The sequence below is a fragment of the Oncorhynchus gorbuscha genome, linkage group LG15, assembly GCF_021184085.1.
Source record: "Oncorhynchus gorbuscha isolate QuinsamMale2020 ecotype Even-year linkage group LG15, OgorEven_v1.0, whole genome shotgun sequence".
NCBI lineage: Eukaryota > Metazoa > Chordata > Actinopteri > Salmoniformes > Salmonidae > Oncorhynchus > Oncorhynchus gorbuscha.
This window is the reverse complement of record NC_060187.1, coordinates 16,098,531-16,119,347: the sequence shown is the minus strand read 5'-3', so window position 1 is coordinate 16,119,347 and position 20,817 is coordinate 16,098,531. Positions and strand designations below refer to the sequence as shown.

At 44.4% G+C, this 20,817-nt stretch overlaps 1 protein-coding gene across 1 annotated transcript in view; it reads right to left on the bottom strand.

Annotated features, from left to right (window-relative positions):
- lepr (leptin receptor) overlaps positions 1-20,817 on the bottom strand; it is a 65,462-nt gene that overhangs the window by 15,197 nt on the left and 29,448 nt on the right. Inside the window, 6 exon segments of the mRNA XM_046300649.1 lie at positions 1,970-2,176; positions 15,506-15,719; positions 16,002-16,084; positions 16,548-16,701; positions 18,341-18,492; positions 18,674-18,894. Coding sequence (XP_046156605.1) covers positions 1,970-2,176; positions 15,506-15,719; positions 16,002-16,084; positions 16,548-16,701; positions 18,341-18,492; positions 18,674-18,894 — 1,031 coding nt within the window.

The window sequence follows — 20,817 nt, the reverse complement described above, 5'->3', positions numbered from 1 at the left end:
CACCGGGGGGAGACCCGTCAGGAAGTCCAGAATCCAGTTGCAGAGGGAGGTGTTTAGTTGCAGGGTCCTTAGCTTAGTAATGAGTTTTGTGGGCACAATGGTGTTGAACACTGACCTGTAGTGAACAAACGGCATTCTCACATAGGTGTTTATTTTGTCCAGGTGGGAAAGGGCAGTGTGGAGTACAATAGAGTTGGCATCATCTGTGGATCTGTTGGGGCGGTATGTATATTATAGTGGGTCTAGGGTTTCTGGGATGATGGTGTTGATGTGTGCCATGACAAGCCTTTCAAAGCACTTCATGGCTACTGACGTGAGTGCTACGGGTCAGTAGTCATGTAGACAGGCTACCTTGGGGATCTTGGGAACCGGGACTATGGTGGTCTGCTTGAAAATGTAGGTATTACAAACTCGGTCAGGGAAAGGTTGAAAATGTCAGTGAAGACACTTGCCAGTTGGTCAGCACATGCTCTGAGTATGCATCCTAGTAATCTGTCTGAATGTTGACCTGTTTAAAGGTCTTGCTCACATCGGCTACGGAGAGTGTGATCACACAGTCATCCGGAACAGCTGGTGCTCTCATGCATGGTTTAGTGGGGCTTGCCTTGAAGCGAGCATAGAAGACATTTAGCTCGTTTGGTAGGCTTGAGTCACTGGGCTGCTCACGGCTGGGTTTCCCTTTCTAATCCGTAGTAGTTTGCAAGCCCTGCCACATCCGATGAGCGTGAGAGCCGGTAAAAGTAGGATTCGATCTTAGTTATGTATTGACGCTTTGCCTGTTTGATGGTTCGTCGGAGGGCACAGGGCAATTTCTTATTAGGGATTTTCTTGTCTAGCTCCTTGAAAGCGGCACCTCTAACCTTTAGGTCAGTGCAGATGTTGCCTGTAATCCCCAGCTTCTGGTAGGGATATGTACGGTCACTTTAGGAATGATGTTATCGATGCATTTATTGATGAAGCCAGTGACTGATGTGGTATACTCCTTAATGCCATCGGATGAATCCCGGAACACATTCTGTAGTAGCAAAACAGTCCTGTAGCTTAGCATCCACATCATCAGACCACTTCGTATTGAGAGAGTCATTGGTACTTCCTGCTTTAGTTTTTGCTTGTAAGAAGGAATCAGGAGGATAGAATTATGGTCAGATTTGTCAAATGGAGGGTGAGGGAGAGCTTGTATGCTTCTCTGTTTGTGAAGTAAAGTTGGACCAGAGTTTATCCTCTGGTTGCACATGTGACATGCTGGTAAAAATGAGGTAAAACAGATAAGTTTCCCTGCATTAAAGTCCCCGGCCACTAGGAGCACCGCTTCTGGGTGTGCATACTCTATATTGCTTATGGCCGTATGTTGAGTGTGTTGAGTGTTGAGTGTGGTCTTAGTGCCTGCATCGGTTTGTGGTGGTAAATATTGATGGAAACTCTCTTGGTAAATAGTTTATCATGGGGTACTCTACCTCAGACATACAAAACCGAAACTTCCTTAATATTAGAGATTGCGCATGAGCTGTTGTTGACAACAGGATACAGACCACCACCCCTCATCTTACCGGAGGTAGCTGTTATCTTGCTGATGCACGGAAAATACAGCCAACTGTATATTATCCATTTCCTCGTTCAAACACGACTCGGTGAAACATAATATATTACAGTTCTAATGTCCAGCTGGTAAGATGGTTTCGAACAGATCTCTACCAGTTTATTCTCCAGTGATTGCACGTTCGCCAGTAGGACGGATGGTAAAGGATGATTATCCAGTAGTCGACAAATTCTCACAAAGCACCCTGATCTGCGCCCGCTGTATCGGCGTCTCCTCTTTATGCGAATGACAGGGATTTGTGTCTGGTCCGAGAGGAGCCGTACATTTTTGGCCTTCAATTTGTTAAAGAAAGAGAATGAAAGAGAGAGAGAGAAAGAAAGAATGAGAGGGGAAATGAGACGGCAAGGTACAACAGGAAGTAAATGTACATACCATATAGGTAGAGGAGCTTGTCAGTAGGGGGAAACCTGGTCCACCTCTCCCTGCTCTCTGGGGTCTGGTCCGGCCTGTCCTGGTGTTTCTGACCCGACCACTCTACGACCAGGGACAACGGTACACTGCGGTTGGGCTGCAGAGACCACAACAGGACCACACAACTACTGTTCACACGGGACGCACTGAACGAACGTACACACTGACCTGGAGAGGGAGGGGCAGAAAATGGAGGACGAGAGAAAGTGGGGGAAGGAAAGGACGAGAGAGAGAAATAAAAATTCAGTTTATATTTTCTCTGCATGAAAAAACGGTTGGCTGGCATGCCCTCACGCGTCTGAGCGGTCGGCTGTGAATGCCCTCACGCGTCTGAGCGGTCGGCTGTGAATGCCCTCACGCGTCTGAGCGGTCGGCTGTGAATGCCCTCACGCGCCTGAGCGGTCGGCTGTGAATGCCCTCACGCGTCTGAGCGGTCGGCTGTGAATGCCCTCACGCGTCTGAGCGGTCGGCTGTGAATGCCCTCACGCGTCTGAGCGGTCGGCTGTGAATGCCCTCACGCGTCTGAGCGGTCGGCTGTGAATGCCCTCACGCGTCTGAGCGGTCGGCTGTGAATGCCCTCACGCGTCTGAGCGGTCGGCTGTGAATGCCCTCAGTTCTGATCCTCTACGTCTGAGCGGTTTTAATTTTCCTTTTTCTCTTCATCATCGTGTAACTGTCAATAAGGAAAGGGAATGCCCTCCCTCACGCTAACTTTCTGAGCGGACATTATCACTTTTATCGGATCTACATATTTTCATTAAAAACATTATTTTTATTAATTCTGTGAATGCCCTCACGCGTCTGAGCGGTCGGCTGTGAATGCCCTCACCCGCTAGTACACTTATGATGACTGTGATTTGAGTTCTGATCCTCTACTGGATGTCCAGTAGGAACAATGCCGATACTCCTCCTTTCTGGGTTTTAATTTTCCTTTTTCTCTTCATCATCAACAGAGTTTACACACTGTACTATCAGGACAACACACATGTCCACGCACGCACGCTTCACGCACGTTTCACGACACGCTGTGATTGTGTATGAAGTTTTCCAGCTGCCCACAGACACACTTAAGTGTAACTGTCAATAAGGAAGAGGGATAAATGCCCTCGAAGCCGGTGGTTGGAGGATATATTGGCACGGTTTGCCAGCCCACGACTTTCTCGGGCCTAACAACTCCCATGCCAATATATCCTCCAACCACCGACTTTGAGGACATTATCACTTTTATCCAACGGGTTACCAACCTATTCAAATAATGATCTACATATTTTCATTAAAAACATTATTTTTATTAATTCATTCGTAGTATTTCATCATTCCACAAGATATCGTCCCGACACAAATCTAGAGACAGTCGTTCATTCTTTTGTTCTGTATCTATGGACGTGACCCAGCCTTTTTGTTCTGTAGCTATACATCCGGCCCGCGGGCCTTGACTCTGACATATGTGCCTTAGACCGTTCTCGTCTGTTTTTACGAGGAATGAGTTGGGCTTTAGTTGTCTGTTCCCTTTCTTTTCCTCTTCGACCCAGATGTAACTGGAGGTTGAAGTACACTTTCTGGACCAGACCCCTTGGTGTACCAGGATTCAGAGCCTGGGAGTTTTGGAGCTTTGGCCATTGTCCTCATCGTTGGCTGTTTGTGATATATTTTCCTTGCCGCCTTAGCTGTTTGATGTTGCCCAGAAATACATGATTCAGACTCAGTTGCCTTTTTTCTGGGCAAACTTCGTCACAAACTTTAATCATGCAGTTTTTGAAGAAATCCCCCTCCGTAAATGGCCGGGCCGATCTCTTCTGCCAAAATAAAACTGGCCTTGACAGCAGCCTGGCCTTGTGATTTGGCTTTTGAACAGAGCCTGTCGAGAGAGCCTGTTTTAATTCCTCTGAGCCTTTGTTCCACATTCTTGTTTTTGTCCGCGTGTTTCGTTTCATAATGTCGACTCTTTTCCTTTCTCCACACAGAAGGTGGTAAATTCAGTGTCCTTCATATGGCACCAGCTGCGACCAGTGGGTGGATCATTTAGAAACCGGTTGAGCTCACTACGGAGTGCCAGGTAGCTACATATGCTGTATTGCTCCCCCTTCCCATTTCGTACATATGTTGGAGAAGGATGTTAAACTCTTCCTTAGTGACAGTTGTCGTGTCTTTGGCTATGTCGGATTAAGTGATATGACATGCTATTCTATAAAATACTTTCTCCGTAATTAATATTACCCGATTGAGCTAATCATGTAAATGTAATTAACTAGAGAGTCAGGGCACCACAAAATAATATTTATAGAGCTGTTATCTTCTGAATATACTCTTGAAGACCTAGTAATATTTGACATCAATAGCAGTCAATATTAATCGTCATCTTAATTCAGTCTCATCTGAAAGTTGTAAATTATTTTAACTGTACGAACCCTGGCTAACAAGTTGAATCAGCAATACAAAATTGGGTTTAATTATTTATTTACTACGTACCTAACTAATCACACAGAATTACACATATACATAATGAAATCATAACTTGATTACAAATTACGTCATAAAGGAAAACGTCCCTAGTGGGCGGAACAGATATGACAGCTGGTTACACAAAAGAAAAGGGCTGGGTTTGAGTGAAAGAGCGGGAAGACTGAGGGACAAAGGGCGAAGCTGTGCTATCATAAATACAGTATCTTATGCATTCTAAATTACCGCCCATTTGGAAAAGGAAAATGCAATATTTACTCTGAGCTGCGCTTCGGTAGGTTGGTGGCAGATGGAAATTGGATACGTTGTAGTAACGTCGTTGTGTGGTAGACGGGATACTCTGCCTGTTCCTTCCTAACCTGCGCTTGCAGCTGCTGTTGCTAACTCAACAGCTAGGAAGTATCACTTCTGTAGTGAATAAGAGTTCAAAGTTCATACCATTCTCAACCAAAGCTCACGCTGATGTTGGCTTCGTTCTGTAGTTATTATCTGAACCATTCTGACATCGGACCGTCGTCCTCATACCCTCAGAACAGGAGGTTATATTGTCATCGAGGCTTTATATAGGAAGGGAGAGGAGGGCGTGTTTGAAAAGTTTTATAGCCCATGTCCCTTCACAGGGGCGGGCCACTGATTGAGCAGAGCCCTACCTTATGAAAACCCAAATCTCACATTTTAGAAGCTAAAATCACATTTCATCCCATCACGAATAATTTAATATTCAAACATTTAAATTAAACAACAATTCCATGTGAATCTGATAACTCTGATGTGTAGACTTTCCACTGTAGAGTTTGTCATCTTATCATTGATGAGAATGTCTCAGATGACAACCGAACTGACATCATATTCATTAAGTACCACCGCATATGTTCTACTGGTCAGATTACCAGAATATAGTTCATTTCCCCCCACCTTCTGATGTTCCCTGAATCTCTATGTTAACCAAGGGGTTTGCAAATGTAACATCAGTAGGGTAGAGAGAGGAAAAAGGGGGAAAGAGGAATTTATGACTGTCATAAACCTACCCCCAGGCCAACATCATGACACAGTTTTGAAGTCAACAATTGTTTAATTCTTTGCAAGTCAACCCTTGAAGCAACGCACAGCCCAGCTTGTATTCTTAACAATACAGTATCCCCCAAATCGGCATGCCTGGGGATTATTACCATCTCTTTTCCCCATTCATCCATTGGCATGCCGCCAAAAAGATACAAATAAATGTTCCACTCATCCATTTTAGTTTTTCGCAACAAAGTATCGATTTAGCCAGTCAACTGAAAAAAGTATGTGTTGCTATGACAACCAGCTCAATTTGCTGCTTTACATGGGACGGTGAAGATCCCAATTCAATATCGAAAAAGGTCTGAGAGACAGACAGCAACGTTTATACAAATCTCTGCTGTTGAAAACCAAATGCTAGTCTACAAGAGATGGGAGATAATGTCTAAATGCTTTTTACAGTGGAGATCAAGATTTAGCAGGTGGTACCTTGTAAAATTACAACAGCTGGAATGTGGTTTTAACCAATCAGCATTCAGGATTAGACCCACCCATTGTATAAACACACTTCATTTATATACTATGGATCTTGACTGGGAACGGACCTTGGTGGAATAATACAATTCCGAATGAATTGTGTTTCTATAACGCAAGAACATGCACAACATAAAAGTATCAGTAAAGTGTCATAATTAGGCTATATACACATGAATGAATAGCATAATATTACACTAATATATAACACCGATATAAACAAGGCTATAAACATAGCAGAATAAACAATAACCTAAACGATAAACATCTTGTCGTAGAGAGAGAAACCAATTACTGACACTGACAAGAAAGATTTATGTCACCCTCCCTCTCTGGCCCATAGCCACAGGAAGTAGGGGTGCTGAGGGTCCTGCAGCATGCCCTGAAAGATATGAATAAAAGTAGTGCACTGGGCCTTTTACATGCCTTGATAGTATGTATTATGCATCTATTTCATGTTGGATGCACTGTTCCACAAGTAGGCTAAATGAGTCAATGTAGCCTATGTGCATTCGGAAAGTATTTCTCACTTTTTGTTTTTAAACGTTACAACCTAAAGCAAATCCTCATCAATCTAATAATAATAATCTACACACAACACCCCATAATGGCAAAGCGGAAGCAGATTTTTCAATGATGATTTTTTTTTGCGCAAATGTATTCAAAATAAATAACAGAAATAACTGAATAACTTAAGTATTCAGACCCTTTGCTATGAGACTCAAAAACTTATGGGAGTCCACCTATGGTAAATTAAATTGATTGGACATGATTTGGAATTGCACACACCTTTCTATGTAACAGTTGACAGTGCATGTCAGAGCAAAAACCAAGCCATGAGGCCGAAGGAATTGTCCGTAGAGCTCAGAGAGAGGATTGTGTCGAGGCACAGATCTGGGGAAGGGTACCAAAACATTTCTGCAGAATTGAAGGTCCCCAAGAACACAGGGGCCTCCAAGTTTGGAAACACCAACACTCTTCCTAGAGCTGGCCGTCCAGCCAAACTGAGCAATTGGGGAAGAAGGACCTTGGTCAGGGAGGTGACCAAGAACCCGATGGTCACTGGAGTTCATTTGGGGAGATGGGAAACCCTTTCAGAAGGACATCTCTACAGCCCTCCATCTATCAGGCCTTTATGGTAGAGTGGCAAGACGGAAGACACTAGACAGAAGGACTTTCAGACCATGAGACTCTCAGACCATGAGAAACTAGATTTTGTGGTCTGATGAAACCAAGATTGAAGTCTTTGGCCTGAATGCCAAGTGTCAGGTCTGGAAGAAACTTCCAACATCCCTATGGTGAAGCATGGTAGTGGCAGCATCATGCTGTGGGGATGTTTATCAGTGGAAGGGACTGGGAGACTAGTCAGGAGTGAGGGAAAGACGAACGGTGAACAAAGTACATAGAGATCCTTGATGAAAACCTGCACCAGTGCGCTCAGGACCACAGACTGGGGGCGAAGGTACACCTTCCAACAGGACAATGACCCTAAGCACACAGCCAAGAGAACGCAGAAGTGGCTTCGGGACAAGTCTCTGAATGTTCTTGAGTGGCCCAGCCAGAGCCCGGACTTGAACCCGATCAAACATCTCTGAAGAGACCTGAAAATAGCTGTACAGCGACGCTCTCCATCCAACCTGACAGAGCTTGAGAGGATTTGCAGAGAAGAAGGGTAGAAACTCCCCAAATACAGGTGTGCCAAGCTTGTAGTGGCATACCCAAGAAGACTCGAGTCTGTAATCGCTGCCAAAGGTGCTTCAACAAAGTACTGAGTAAAGGGTCTGAATACTTATGTAAATGTGATATTTCTGTTTATTTTTTTTATTTAAAAAATTGCTTTGTCATTATTTGGTATTGTGTGTAGATTGATGATGAAAAAAACATAAGCACCTGCCCTCCCTTGGGAGAAACTTTACAAATATAGGTGTGGCAAGCTTGTAGTGTCATACCCAGGATGACGAGGCTGTAATCGCTGCCAAAGGTGCTTTAGCAAAGTATCTGAATACTTACGTAATTGCAATATCTTTTTTTATTTGTTTTATCAATTTGCAAACATTTCTAAAAATCTGTTTTTGTTTGTCATTATAGGGTATTGTGTGTAGATTGAGGGAAAAAATAATGAATTTGTTTTAGAATAAGGACGTAACGTAACAAAATGTGGAAAAAGTCAAGGGGTCTGAATACTTTCCGAATGCACCGTATGAGGAGGTTGAGTAGTACATTGTGGACGCCATTCCACAGCCCTTTTAACCTAATATAAACCTAATGCTGAGGTGATAGCGTCTATGGGACATTTTTGTTTGAGTTTCTTTTACAGGGACAGTGAACATTAATCAATGTTTCAGTAAAAGTGCCGGTTTTAGCCAGCCGGCTAATTTTCAAGTGCTGTCCCTGGGCGGGTTATTCAAAACAATTACAATACAGACAAACAATGAGCAGTGAGCACATGCAGACAAACATAGGAAGAGCAACACGTAGCACGCAGACAGGGCAGCAGCACAAAAAGCAACAAAGTGTTTCCAAATCTCAAAAGCTACAGACAACAAATAACATGGACAGCAGCAATACTTTTTTTTACATTTTTTTCACCTTTATTTAACCAGGTAGGCTAGTTGAGAACAAGTTCTCATTTGCAACTGAGACCTGGCCAAGATAAAGCATAGCAGTGTGAACAGACAACACAGAGTTACACATGGAGTAAACAATTAACAAGTCAATAACACAATAGAAAAAAAGGGGAGTCTATATACAATGTGTGCAAAAGGCATGAGGAGGTAGGCGAATAATTACAATATTGCAGATTAACACTGGAGTGATAAATGATCAGATGATCATGTACAGGTAGAGATATTGGTGTGCAAAAGAGCAGAAAAGTAAATAAATAAAAACTGTGGGGATGAGGTAGGTGAAAATGGGTGGGCTATTTACCAATAGACCATGTACAGCTGCAGCGATCGGTTAGCTGCTCAGATAGCTGATGTTTGAAGTTGGTGAGGGAGATAAAAGTCTGCAACTTCAGCGATTTTTGCAATTCGTTCCAGTCACAGGCAGCAGAGTACTGGAACGAAAGGCAGCCAAATGAGGTGTTGGCTTTAGGGATGATCAGTGAGATACACCTGCTGGAGCGCGGGCTACGGATGGGTGTTGCCATCGTGACCAGTGAACTGAGATAAGGCGGAGCTTTACCTAGCATGGCCTTGTAGATGACCTGGAGCCAGTGGGTCTGGCGACGAATATGTAGTGGGGGCCAGCCGACTAGAGCATAAAAGTCGCAGTGGTGGGTGGTATAAGGTGCTTTAGTGACAAAACGGATGGCACTGTGATAAACTGCATCCAGTTTGCTGAGTAGAGTGTTGGAAGCAATTTTGTAGATGACATCGCCGAAGTCGAGGATCGGTAGGATAGTCAGTTTTACTAGGATAAGCTTGGCAGCGTGAGTGAAGGAGGCTTTGTTGCGGAATAGAAAGCCGACTCTTGATTTGATTTTCGATTGGAGATGTTTGTTATGAGTCTGGAAGGATAGTTTGCAGACTAGCCAGACACCTAGGTACTTATAGGTGTCCACATATTCAAGGTCGGAACCATCCAGGGTGGTGATGCTAGTCGGGCATGCGGGTGCAGGCAGCGATCGGTTGAAAAGCATGCATTTGGTTTTACTAGCGTTTAAGAGCAGTTGGAGGCCACGGAAGGAGTGTTGTATGGCATTGAAGCTCGTTTGGAGGTTAGATAGCACAGTGTCCAATGACGGGCCGAAAGTATATAGAATGGTGTCGTCTGCGTGGAGGTGGATCAGGGAATCGCCCGCAGCAAGAGCAACATCATTGATATATACAGAGAAGAGAGTCGGCCCGAGAATTGATCCCTGTGGCACCCCCATAGAGACTGCCAGAGGACCGGACAGCATGCCCTCCGATTTGACACACTGAACACTGTCTGCGATGTAATTGGTGAACCAGGCAAGGCAGTCTTCCGAAAAACTGAAGAATATGGTGATTGACAGAGTCGAAAGCCTTGGCAAGGTCGATGAAGACGGCTGCACAGTACTGTCTTTTATCGATGGCGGTTATGATATCGTTTAGTACCTTGAGTGTGGCTGAGGTGCACCCGTGACCGGCTCGGAAACCAGATTGCATAGCGGAGAAGGTACGGTGGGATTCGAGATGGTCAGTGACCTGTTTGTTGACTTGGCTTTCGAAGACCTTAGATAGGCAGGGCAGAATGGATATAGGTCTGTAACAGTTTGGGTCCAGGGTGTCTCCCCCCTTTGAAGAGGGGGATGACTGCGGCAGCTTTCCAATCCTTGGGGATCTCAGACGATATGAAAGAGAGGTTGAACAGGCTGGTAATAGGGGTTGCGACAATGGCGGCGGATAGTTTCAGAAATAGAGGGTCAAGATTGTCAAGCCCAGCTGATTTATACGTGTCCAGGTTTTGCAGCTCTTTCAGAACATCTGCTATCTGGATTTGGGTAAAAGAGAACCTGGAGAGGCTTGGGCGAGGAGCTGCGGGGGGGGGGGCGGAGCTGTTGGCCGAGGTAGGAGTAGCCAGGCGGAAGGCATGGCCAGCCGTTGAGAAATGCTTGTTGAAGTTTTCGATAATCATGGATTTATCGGTGGTGACCGTGTTCCCTAGCCTCAGTGCAGTGGGCAGCTGGGAGGAGGTGCTCTTGTTCTCCATGGACTTCACAGTGTCCCAGAACTTTTTTGGAGTTGGAGCTACAGGATGCAAACTTCTGCCTGAAGAAGCTGGCCTTAGCTTTCCTGACTGACTGAGTGTATTGGTTCCTGACTTCTCTGAACAGTTGCATATCGCGGGGACTATTCAATGCTATTGCAGTCCGCCACAGGATGTTTTTGTGCTGATTGAGGGCAGTCAGGTCTGGAGTGAACCACGGGCTGTATCTGTTCCTAGTTCTGAATTTTTTGAACGGAGCATGCTTAACTAAATGGTGAGGAAGTTACTCTTAAAGAGTGACCAGGCATCCTCAACTGACGGGATGAGGTCAATGTCCTTCCAGGATACCCGGGCCAGGTCGATTAGAAAGGCCTGCTCACAGAAGTGTTTTCGGGAGCGTTTGACAGTGATGAGCAATGAGGCAGTGATCGCTGAGATCCTGGTTGAAGACAGCGGAGGTGTATTTGGAGGGCCAGTTCGTCAGGATGACGCCTATGAGGGTGCCCTTGCTTATAGAGTTAGGGTTGTACCTGGTGGGTTCCTTGATGATATGTGTGAGATTGAGGGCATCTAGCTTAGACTGTAGGACTGCCGGGGTGTTAAGCATATCCCAGTTTAGGTCACTTAACAGAACAAACTCTGAAGCTAGATGGGGGGCAATCAATTCACAAATGGTGTCCAGGGCACAGCTGGGAGCTGAGGGGGGTCGGTAGCAGGCGGCAACAGTGAGAGACTTATTTCTGGAGAGAGTCATTTTCAGAATTAGTAGTTCGAATTGTTTGGGTATGGACCTGGAAAGTATGACATTACTTTGCAGGCTATCTCTGCAGTAGACTGCAACTCCTCCCCCTTTGGCAGTTCTATCTTGACGGAAGATGTTATAGTTTGGTATGGAAATCTCTGAATTTTTGGTGGCCTTCCTGAGCCAGGATTCAGACACGGCAAGGACATCAGGGTTAGCAGAGTGTGCTAAAGCAGTGAGTAAAACAAACTTAGGGAGGCGGCTTCTGATGTTGACATGCATGAAACCAAGGCTTTTTCGATCACAGAAGTCAACAAATGAGGGTGCCTGGGGACATGCAGGGCCTGGGTTTACCTCCACATCACCCACGGAACAGAGAAGGAGTAGTATGAGGGTGCGGCTAAAGGCTATCAAAACTGGTCGCCTAGAGCGTTGGGGACAGAGAATAAGAGGAGCAGGTTTCTGGGCATGGTAGAATATATTCAGGGCATAATGCGCAGACAGGGGTATGGTGGGGTGCGGGTACAGCGGAGGTAAGCACAGGCACTGGGTGATGATGAGAGAGGTTGTATCTCTGGACATGCTGGTTGTAATGGGTGAGGTCACCGCATATGTGGGAGGTGGGACAAAGGAGGTATCAGGGGTATGAGGAGTGGGACTAGGGGCTCCATTGTGAACTAAAACAATGATAACTAACCTGAGCAACAGTATACAAGGCATATTGACATTTGAGAGAGACATACAGCGAGGCATACAGTAATCACAGGTGTTGAATTGGGAAAGCTAGCTAAAACAGTAGGTGAGACAACAGCTAATCAGCTAGCACAACAACAGCAGGTAAAATGGCGTTGACTAGGCAACGGGGCCGACAGAAAACAAACAAGCAGAATGGAGTACCGTGATTAATGGACAGTCCAGCGTGCATCAGCTATGTAGCCAAGTGATCAGTGTCCAGGGGGCAGCAGTGGATGGGGCAGGGGAGCTGGACTGGCAAGTGTTATCCAGGTTAAAAAACTAACAATGACTAAATAGCTTGTAGCTAGTTAGCTGGTTAGCTTCTGGAAGTTCTTTAGTGTGTTCTAAAAAAAAAATAATAGCGATTCCGTATCACATTAGGTGAGGCAGGTTTCCGGGAGGTATAAACAAAAAAAATGTAAATCGGGAAGAGATAGAAAGTACATATGGGCCACTGAGAGTTTGGGACGTGGCGATGCAGACGGTTAGCAGGCCTGTGCTAACAAGCTAAGAGTTAGCAGGCCGGGGTAAACAAGGTAGTAGTTAGCGGATCTGGGCGATAAACAAGCTAGCAGTTAGCAGGCAAGGAGATAGCGAGGGCAAGAGAGTTAGCCTTTGGGGGACGTCGCGATGGGGTGAGTCTGTTTATTCCTCTTCATGCGGTGACATCGATAGACCGGTCGTGGGTCAGGGTATTGTAGCCCAGGAGTATGCTACGGTGGCAGCACAGGGGCTCTGGCTGGGCTAGCTTCAAGCTACGTGGGTGGAAACGCTAGCCAGGAGTAATCAACCAGGGTTGCGGTTTAGCTCGATAGCTAGTTGTGAAGATCCAGCTGAAAAAATAAATAAATAAATAAATAAATAAAAATGTTCCGTTTGCGGTGGGAATCCGGGGATAAAAAAATAAATAGGTCCGTTATGCTCTGGTTAGCGTTGCGTTGTTCGAACTGGCAAGAGCTTTCCGAGCTAAAGGTTAGCTGATGACCGGTTAGCTGAAGACCGCTAGCATAGCTGGTAGTTAGCTGGCTAGCTTCAGTTGAGGGGTTCCGGTTCCAAAGTAAATATAAATACTTTAGGAAAAAGTAGCTACATTGGGTGAGGCGGGTTGCAGGAGAGTATTTGGAAGCTTAGGTTTAGCAAAATGTCTTTAAAGATATGCGTAAAAAAAAAAGTAAAACAAAAAAGAGACGATATATACAGAGAGACGATACGACAGGACGACTTACTGCTACGCCATCTTGGATTCCATACAATACACAGCGGCAATACACAGCTAGGGATAATGTTCACAAGTTTGATTGTCCTTTTGCCATCCCACGTTTGTTTTTGCTGTTCTCCAAATAGCATTTTAGAGTTTTAAAATTGTGTGGAAGTATAAATGAGTTTCAACTGGTGGATGTATTTCTACACACTCCACTTTGCCATACCCCAGGCACAGATAGAACAATGAGACAGATATTTCACTGGATGTAGAAATATTAAGCATCCACTTGGCATTTCCACTCACTACCAAATATATTTTTGTTAAATATATTTTTTTACATTTTACCTTTATTTAACTAGGCAAGTCAGTTAAGATATGGTAATGAGAGGAAGCCCAGTGGCGGGCAGAGGGAACTAAATTTTTCTCATAGATGAATCTCAGTACAGTTCTGTTTCCAAAACAGGAAATTTGTTATGAACAGAGTGGACAAAGTTTTGTAGACTTTTGCCTTTGCAAAAGTTAAGAAATCGTGTTGTTTAGGAGTGCAAAGTTGAATTGAGTTATAGCACACGCGCATTTCACAGAGTAGGCGTTCCCTGACGGTAATATGCAGATGTCTGCTAGAACGGCCCAATAGGATCTCGCTAGCTCGTGCTTGGCTCTGCCCACTTCCTTACTTGTTCTGCCCACTATGACTAATCTGTTCCCATTGGAAACGACAGGCTGTGGTCTATCTTCGTTTAGTTATAAAAATCTTTGCCCTAGGTTTAGCTGAACGCCATCCCCAAACTACTTCCCGCTGCTATGCTCCGGGCTGGTGCGAGAATCTGCAATGCTTATCTTATCGTATCTGCCCCAGCACCACAGGGTCATGAATTACTCTGCACATGCGGGAGCTCCATTACCTGTCTGGGAAGGTTCTAGAAGCTCGCAACAACCACTCTAACAAAGGCCACTATGGAAAGCGCAGTGGTAGCATGTGTATATGAAAAACTACGTTTACCAATACAACAGTGACACTTATGGTAACGGGGCATAATGCTACATACTATAAATTATATGCCAAACAGAAGTGTAATAGCTGTACTATAGAACATACAGTTCCACATTGATCATAGTTACTGAGTCATTTGTGGTTATTACCCATTACTACACAACATGTAAAAAGAAACCCAATAAACCCTCCCCCCCGCAACTTACATTTCGATACACGCACAACATTCATGTATTCTTGTTACTATCCAAAATAAAAATTGTCCTCAGAAATTGTGCGTCTTCTTTCTTCCTATGAGGAGTGAGGGATTCCTAAAAGGGTAGGCTGCTGGGAATTAGCAAAACAAAGAGTGTTCCCCTCCTGTCCTTGACTAGAAAATAAACTGAACATCATATTTCATTTTTTTGGCCCATCCAAGTTGAGAGACCAGTACCTATTTTACTAATAATAACAGTACCAGCATCACAGTTAATGGTTTCCTCTCAGCCAACTAGCTATTCATGAAAATATGAATAACAGATGAAAACACACAACAAACATCCCGGTGTGTCACAAAGACGTGTGCCGAGAAGAGCTCCATTTTACAATGAATTCCAAGTCCATTATCATAATTATTAGACCTTGGTAGAGAACATACCAAGCCAGAGATAATGGTTTTTTATCCACTCAGGCTTTTAACTGACATCAACATGCCTAATCATTTATATTTGAGTCATTTAGCAGACACTCGTACCCAGCCAGCGACCTTTCGGTAAACCGGTCCAAAGTTTTTAACCTCCAGGCTACCTGCTGCTGTTCTCACCCTTCCTGTCCTCTCCGTCTCTAGTGAAGCCACACCCCACTCTGGTCTTGAGGCAGTGAGCATGCCCAGTTGAGACCAACATGCCTGTTATCTCTCACTGATGACCACGAAGTCAGAAACATAGTATTTCAACTGACTATGACATGAAGCAAGAACACCAACTAAATATGTTATTTAAATTGGGAAAACAAACAAGCAGTTTTCAAATAACATTTTCTTTCTTCCCAGATATTTGTTTCTGAATTAATTTTTTTTGACTGCTAGTAATCTGTTTATGCTAGTAATCTGTGTACTGGGTATAACAATCCTTCAGCCCTATACAAATACAGTATTTTTCAACAGCGACTTACGTTTGGGGTGTCTATCCAGGGTCATGTGGGTGTTCCTAGTGGAAGAGCCCTGGCTGTTCTGAGCCTTGACCGTCACAGAGTGGACCTCCCCTCTCCACTCAAAGCTATAGGATGACACCAGGCCTATTTTCTCCTCAGTAACAGCGCCCCCAGAGCCCTGGTGCTGTACTACAAGTTCCTCCACACAGTAGGTTGGCTCCACAATGGGGGAATGCTATGGGGAAGAGGAGAGGGAAGAGTTGAGACTATCAAGGACTGTAATGAGGATTTGTTATCCAATGTGCTACTTCCTTATATTCTCTGATCTGAGATAGGTAACTGAGTACTGCTGTATTGCACAGACTCATCTAGTATTTTCAGAATAAACTAAGATGTAGTGAAAGGAGAGGAGGCACCTTCGTATACCTGTTCAATTAATCTAACTCTCTCTGATGTTAACATTTAAACCGCATACTATGAAACATGTAATGTGTCCTCTGAAGGCTATGGACTGTACCTCGAAGAGAAGAGTGACGTTCGTCTGCGTACTTGCTGGATCCTCCTGAAACACTCGCCAGAAATCAGGACCCTGGTCAGGAGCTGAGAGAACAGAATATAGATGTTACAGCTACACACACACACACACACACACACACACACACACACACACACACACACACACACACACACAGCCATACAGTGGCTGTGTGACTTTTCTAACAGAAGGTTATTTTCCATTGGCAGCAGGCTACAAATTGGAACAGCTGGATAGGATAACTGGATAACGTTGCAGATAAAGTTCTAAAGACCTACATCACTATACTGAGAAAGTTTTAGGTTCAATAAGGACATATTTGGGTGTTTTTGGAGCATTTGTTGATGTTTATTTGGACCCCCGTACTGTACAACGAGGATGAGGAAGCCAATCGTTGGTTGGGGTAGGTTTCTCAAAAACAAGTAAAATCACAAAAAGACGTTTCTGAATCTTTTTATTGATTTTTTATGACAATGACACAATGACATGCATGAAGTGATGAGGAAGTCATCCAGTACAATAATGTACCTCTGCTGTTGTGAGTCGTTGTGTAGAGCAAGTGACTCCAGTCACTCCAGGTCCCGGAGCCGTTGATGTGCATACAGCGGACCTGCACATTGTACACCCCACACACATCTGGTTCTAGGACCTCAGCCCACGACTCAGTCTGCACAGCTAGAACCTGTGGAACATATCTCAATTAAATCACATATTTACAGCAAATCATTTATTTTTAGCTTCAAAATAAATCAATATTTATCCATTAACTCATAAGCAACTGGATTTTGGGAAAATACACTACATGACCAAAGTTATGTGGAAACATGCTCTTCGAACATCTCATTCCAAAACCATGAGTTTTAATATGGAGTTGGTCCCCCCTTTGCTGCCATAACAGCCTCCACTCTTCTGGGAAGGAGTTCCACTAGACGCTGGAACATGGCTGCGGGGACTTTCTTCCATTCAGCCACAAGAGCATTAGTGAGGTCGGGCTTGCTGTAGCGTTAAGATTTCCCTTCACTGGAAATAAGGGGCCTGAACCATGAAAATCAGCCCCAGACTAATATTCCTCCTCGACCAAACGTGACATTTGACACTATGCATTGGGGCAGGTAGCGTTCTCCTGGCATCCTCCAAACCCAGATTTGTCTGTCGGACTGCCAGATGGTGAAGAATGATTTATCACTCCAGAGAACACGTTTCCACTGCGCCAGAGTCCAATGTCCGCGAGCTTTACACCACCCCATCTGACGCTTGGCATTACGCTTGTTGATCTTATGCTTGTGTGTGGCTGCTCGGCCATGGAAACCCATTTCATGAAGCTCCCGACAAACAGTTATTATGCTGACATTGCTTACAGCGGCAGTTTGGAACTCGGTAGTGTTGCAACCTAGGACAGACGATTTTTACATGCTATGTGCTTCAGCACTCTGCGGTCCTGTTCTGTGAGCTTGTGTGGCCTACCACTTTGCGGCTGAGATGTTTTTCCCCCTCGATGTTTTTACTTCACAATAACAGCACTATCAGTTGACCGGGGCAGCTCTAGCAGGGCAGAAAGTTGTCGAATTGACTTGTTGGAAAGATGGTGCTACGTTGAAAGTCACTGAGCCCTTCAGTTAAGCCATTCTACTGCCAGTGTGTTTGTCTATGGAGACTGCATGGCTGTCCCACCAAAAGTGTTAATCAAAGGTTTTATTAAAATTACGTATTCAGCTTCATGCCACCAAATCAGTGTTCCTCTACCAGTAAATGCCATATATTTTAGGGCAAATAATGCCACTCCTAGATCAGAGATAGAAAATAGAGACCAGCTGATGCTCATGGCCAGGCGGTTGGAGCTAGATGAGCTCAAGGCCGCATCCGATATGGCCCTCTATTCAGGGTTCCCCAACTCGCGGCCCACTGGCCAAATTTGGCCCGCCAGAGATTTTATTTTGCCTCCCAGATTTTCTGAGCAAAACAAAAGGTTAGATATAAAACATTCTTTTGACATAAAATACTGTAAAAACACCAGCAAATCAGCTCCAATTGTTTTTAATATTGGAAATATCTGTTGCAAAATTATTCCCACACATAATAGAGAGATATATGTAATCGTATACTAATGTAAACCAGGTTTTAAATTATTATGTTTTAGTCAAATATTATATCTGTTTGGGCTTCTTGCGGTCAATTTGCAGTCCCCAAATTATTTGTCATTATGTTCTGGCACCCTGACCATCCATTCAAAAATAAATCGGCGGCCCCCGGCTGAATCTAGTTGAAGACCCCTACATAGTGCACCACTTTGACCAGAGCACTCTGGAAAGAGCCCTACGAACCTGCCAGAATGGATGGGCCCTGCCAGTTGAGAGGGCATAGCGGACCTGGTACTGCATATCATAGATGGGCAGTTCTGGGGGCACCCACGCCAGCTTTAGGACCCCACTGGGCATGCTCACTGCCTCAAGGCCTGAGGGAGGATGGGGCTTCACTAGAGGAAGGGAGAGGGCAGTCATTATGTAGCCTGGTCAAGCAGACTAAAAGCTATACATGTTTTAAAAATATAAACTAAATATTATTAACACATGCTGGTGCAGTAGGTTTCAAAAAGCCACAACATGTAAGAAAATAAATGTAACAAGACCAGAACTCCTATACTGGTCCTAACTCACCGTGATCCATAGGTGTGATGTAGACAGGATGTGACCTCGTGCTGTTGTCCATCTTGGCCTCCATCCACAGCTTGTAGCAGGAAGTCACTCTTATTGGCTGCAGATTGCAGCTCTTCACTCCCCTATAGCCGCTGGACTCACACTTTGCCTGCCTGACCACACCCACTGGCACACCCACCCTCTCCGCTTCCTCCATGACGTCACAGGACAGGTCGGCCACCCTGGAGAATTTGACGGACACACAAAGAACGTCAGGGTGAAAACACCTTTACCACTTCTGGGTATGTATGAAGCATGTCATAGTCAATGGTATGCAACAAGTAAACTTCTACACTGCCTGAGTTTTGAAATCACGGCAATAATTCACAAATTATCACACACACAGTCATTTACATTTTGCTTGACAAACTGGACTCAAGGGTTGATGTAACATAGTAAACGTAGATATGTCTCCCTCCATTTAGGTGGGCCTAGCCCTGTCACAGATGCCATGGTTGTACTTAGTTTAAATATATAATAATAAATGCCATTTTAGTTTACTTACAGTCATGTGCATACATTCAAAACCCGGGATGAACCCACTACCCTGGCGTTACAAGCGCCATGCTCTACCAACTGAGCTACAGAAGGACCACACCTGTCTCTGGATTACATCTCTTTAGCTATCATACTCCATCTATCCATCCATCCCACTGATTTCAAAACTCACTTCCTCCAGGAAATGGAGAGCAACACTTATGCAGTTCTACTAAGCAATATTTACATGACATTTAAGTCATTTAGCAGACGCTCTTATCCAGAGCGACAATATATATTTTTTAAAGCAGTGTTAGACAGGATTACCTACACATAACCAGCTCAACTAGACAGAAGCGCGCTATGTGGCAGACCAATCCGAACTCATCTCTCGGCATGTCCAGCCACTCATTATCTCAGCTAATCATGGTTAGCAGGAAGGTTGCTCACTTTTTCTGTGACTAAACCAACTAGGCTCATAATTTAACAATTTTATTCATATTTACAGATGACATACAAGTTTGTTATTAAGGCAAAAGAAAGTTCACGTTGCAGAAGGCATTTCTGGTCAAAAACTCAATTGGATTTTTAAAAAGCAAAAGATTAGGCTCTGTGTGAAGTAGTGACCCGCGACATACTGTACAACTAGTTTCCTGAAAAGGGTCACAAATGGCTAAAAAGTAGTACTGTAAGTAGTTGCTAAAGTTGACCGTGATGATATTCAAACACGCAACCTTTGGGTTGCTAGACATTCACGTTATACACCCCCCATCCCCCCTGACCAAGGACCTTAAGTAACCTACTGTCTCATGAACCATACCACACTGCGTGAATCAGGCCTTCATGGTTGAATTGCTGCAAAGAAACCACTACTAAAGGACACCAATAAGAAGAAGAGACTTGCTTGGCCCAAGAAACACGAGCAATGGATATTAGACCGGGGGAAATCTGTCCTTTGGTCTGAGGAGTCCAAATTTGAGATTTTTGGTTCCAACTGGCATGTCTTTGTGAGACGCAGAGTAGGTGAACGGATGATCTCCGCAGGTGTGGTTCCCACCGTGAAGCATGGAGGAGGAAGGTGTAATGGTGCTTTGCTGGAGACACTCATTTATTTAGAATTTAAGGCACACTTAACCAGAATGCTTACCACAGCATTCTGCAGCGATATACGATCCCATCTGGTTTGCACTTAATGGGACTATCATTTTTTTCAACAGGACGATGACCTACTACACTTCCAGGCTGTGTAAGGGCTATTTGACCAAGAAGGAGAGTGATGGAGTGCTGCATCAGATGAGCTGGCCTCCACAATCACCGACCTCAACCCAGTTCAGATGGTATGGGATGAGTTGGAGCGCAGAGGGAAGGAAAAGCAGCCAACAAGTGCTCAGCATATGTGGGAACTCCAAGACTGTTGGAAAAGCATTCCAGGTGAAGCTGTTTGAGAGAATGGCAAGAGTGTGTAAAGCTGTCATCAAGGCAAAGGGTGGCTACTTTGAAGAATCTCAAATATATTTTGATTTGTTGAACACATTTTGGTTACTACATGACTTCATATGTGCTATTTCATAGTTTTGATGTTTTCACTAGTATTCGCCAATGTAGAAAATAGTAAAAAATAAAGAAAA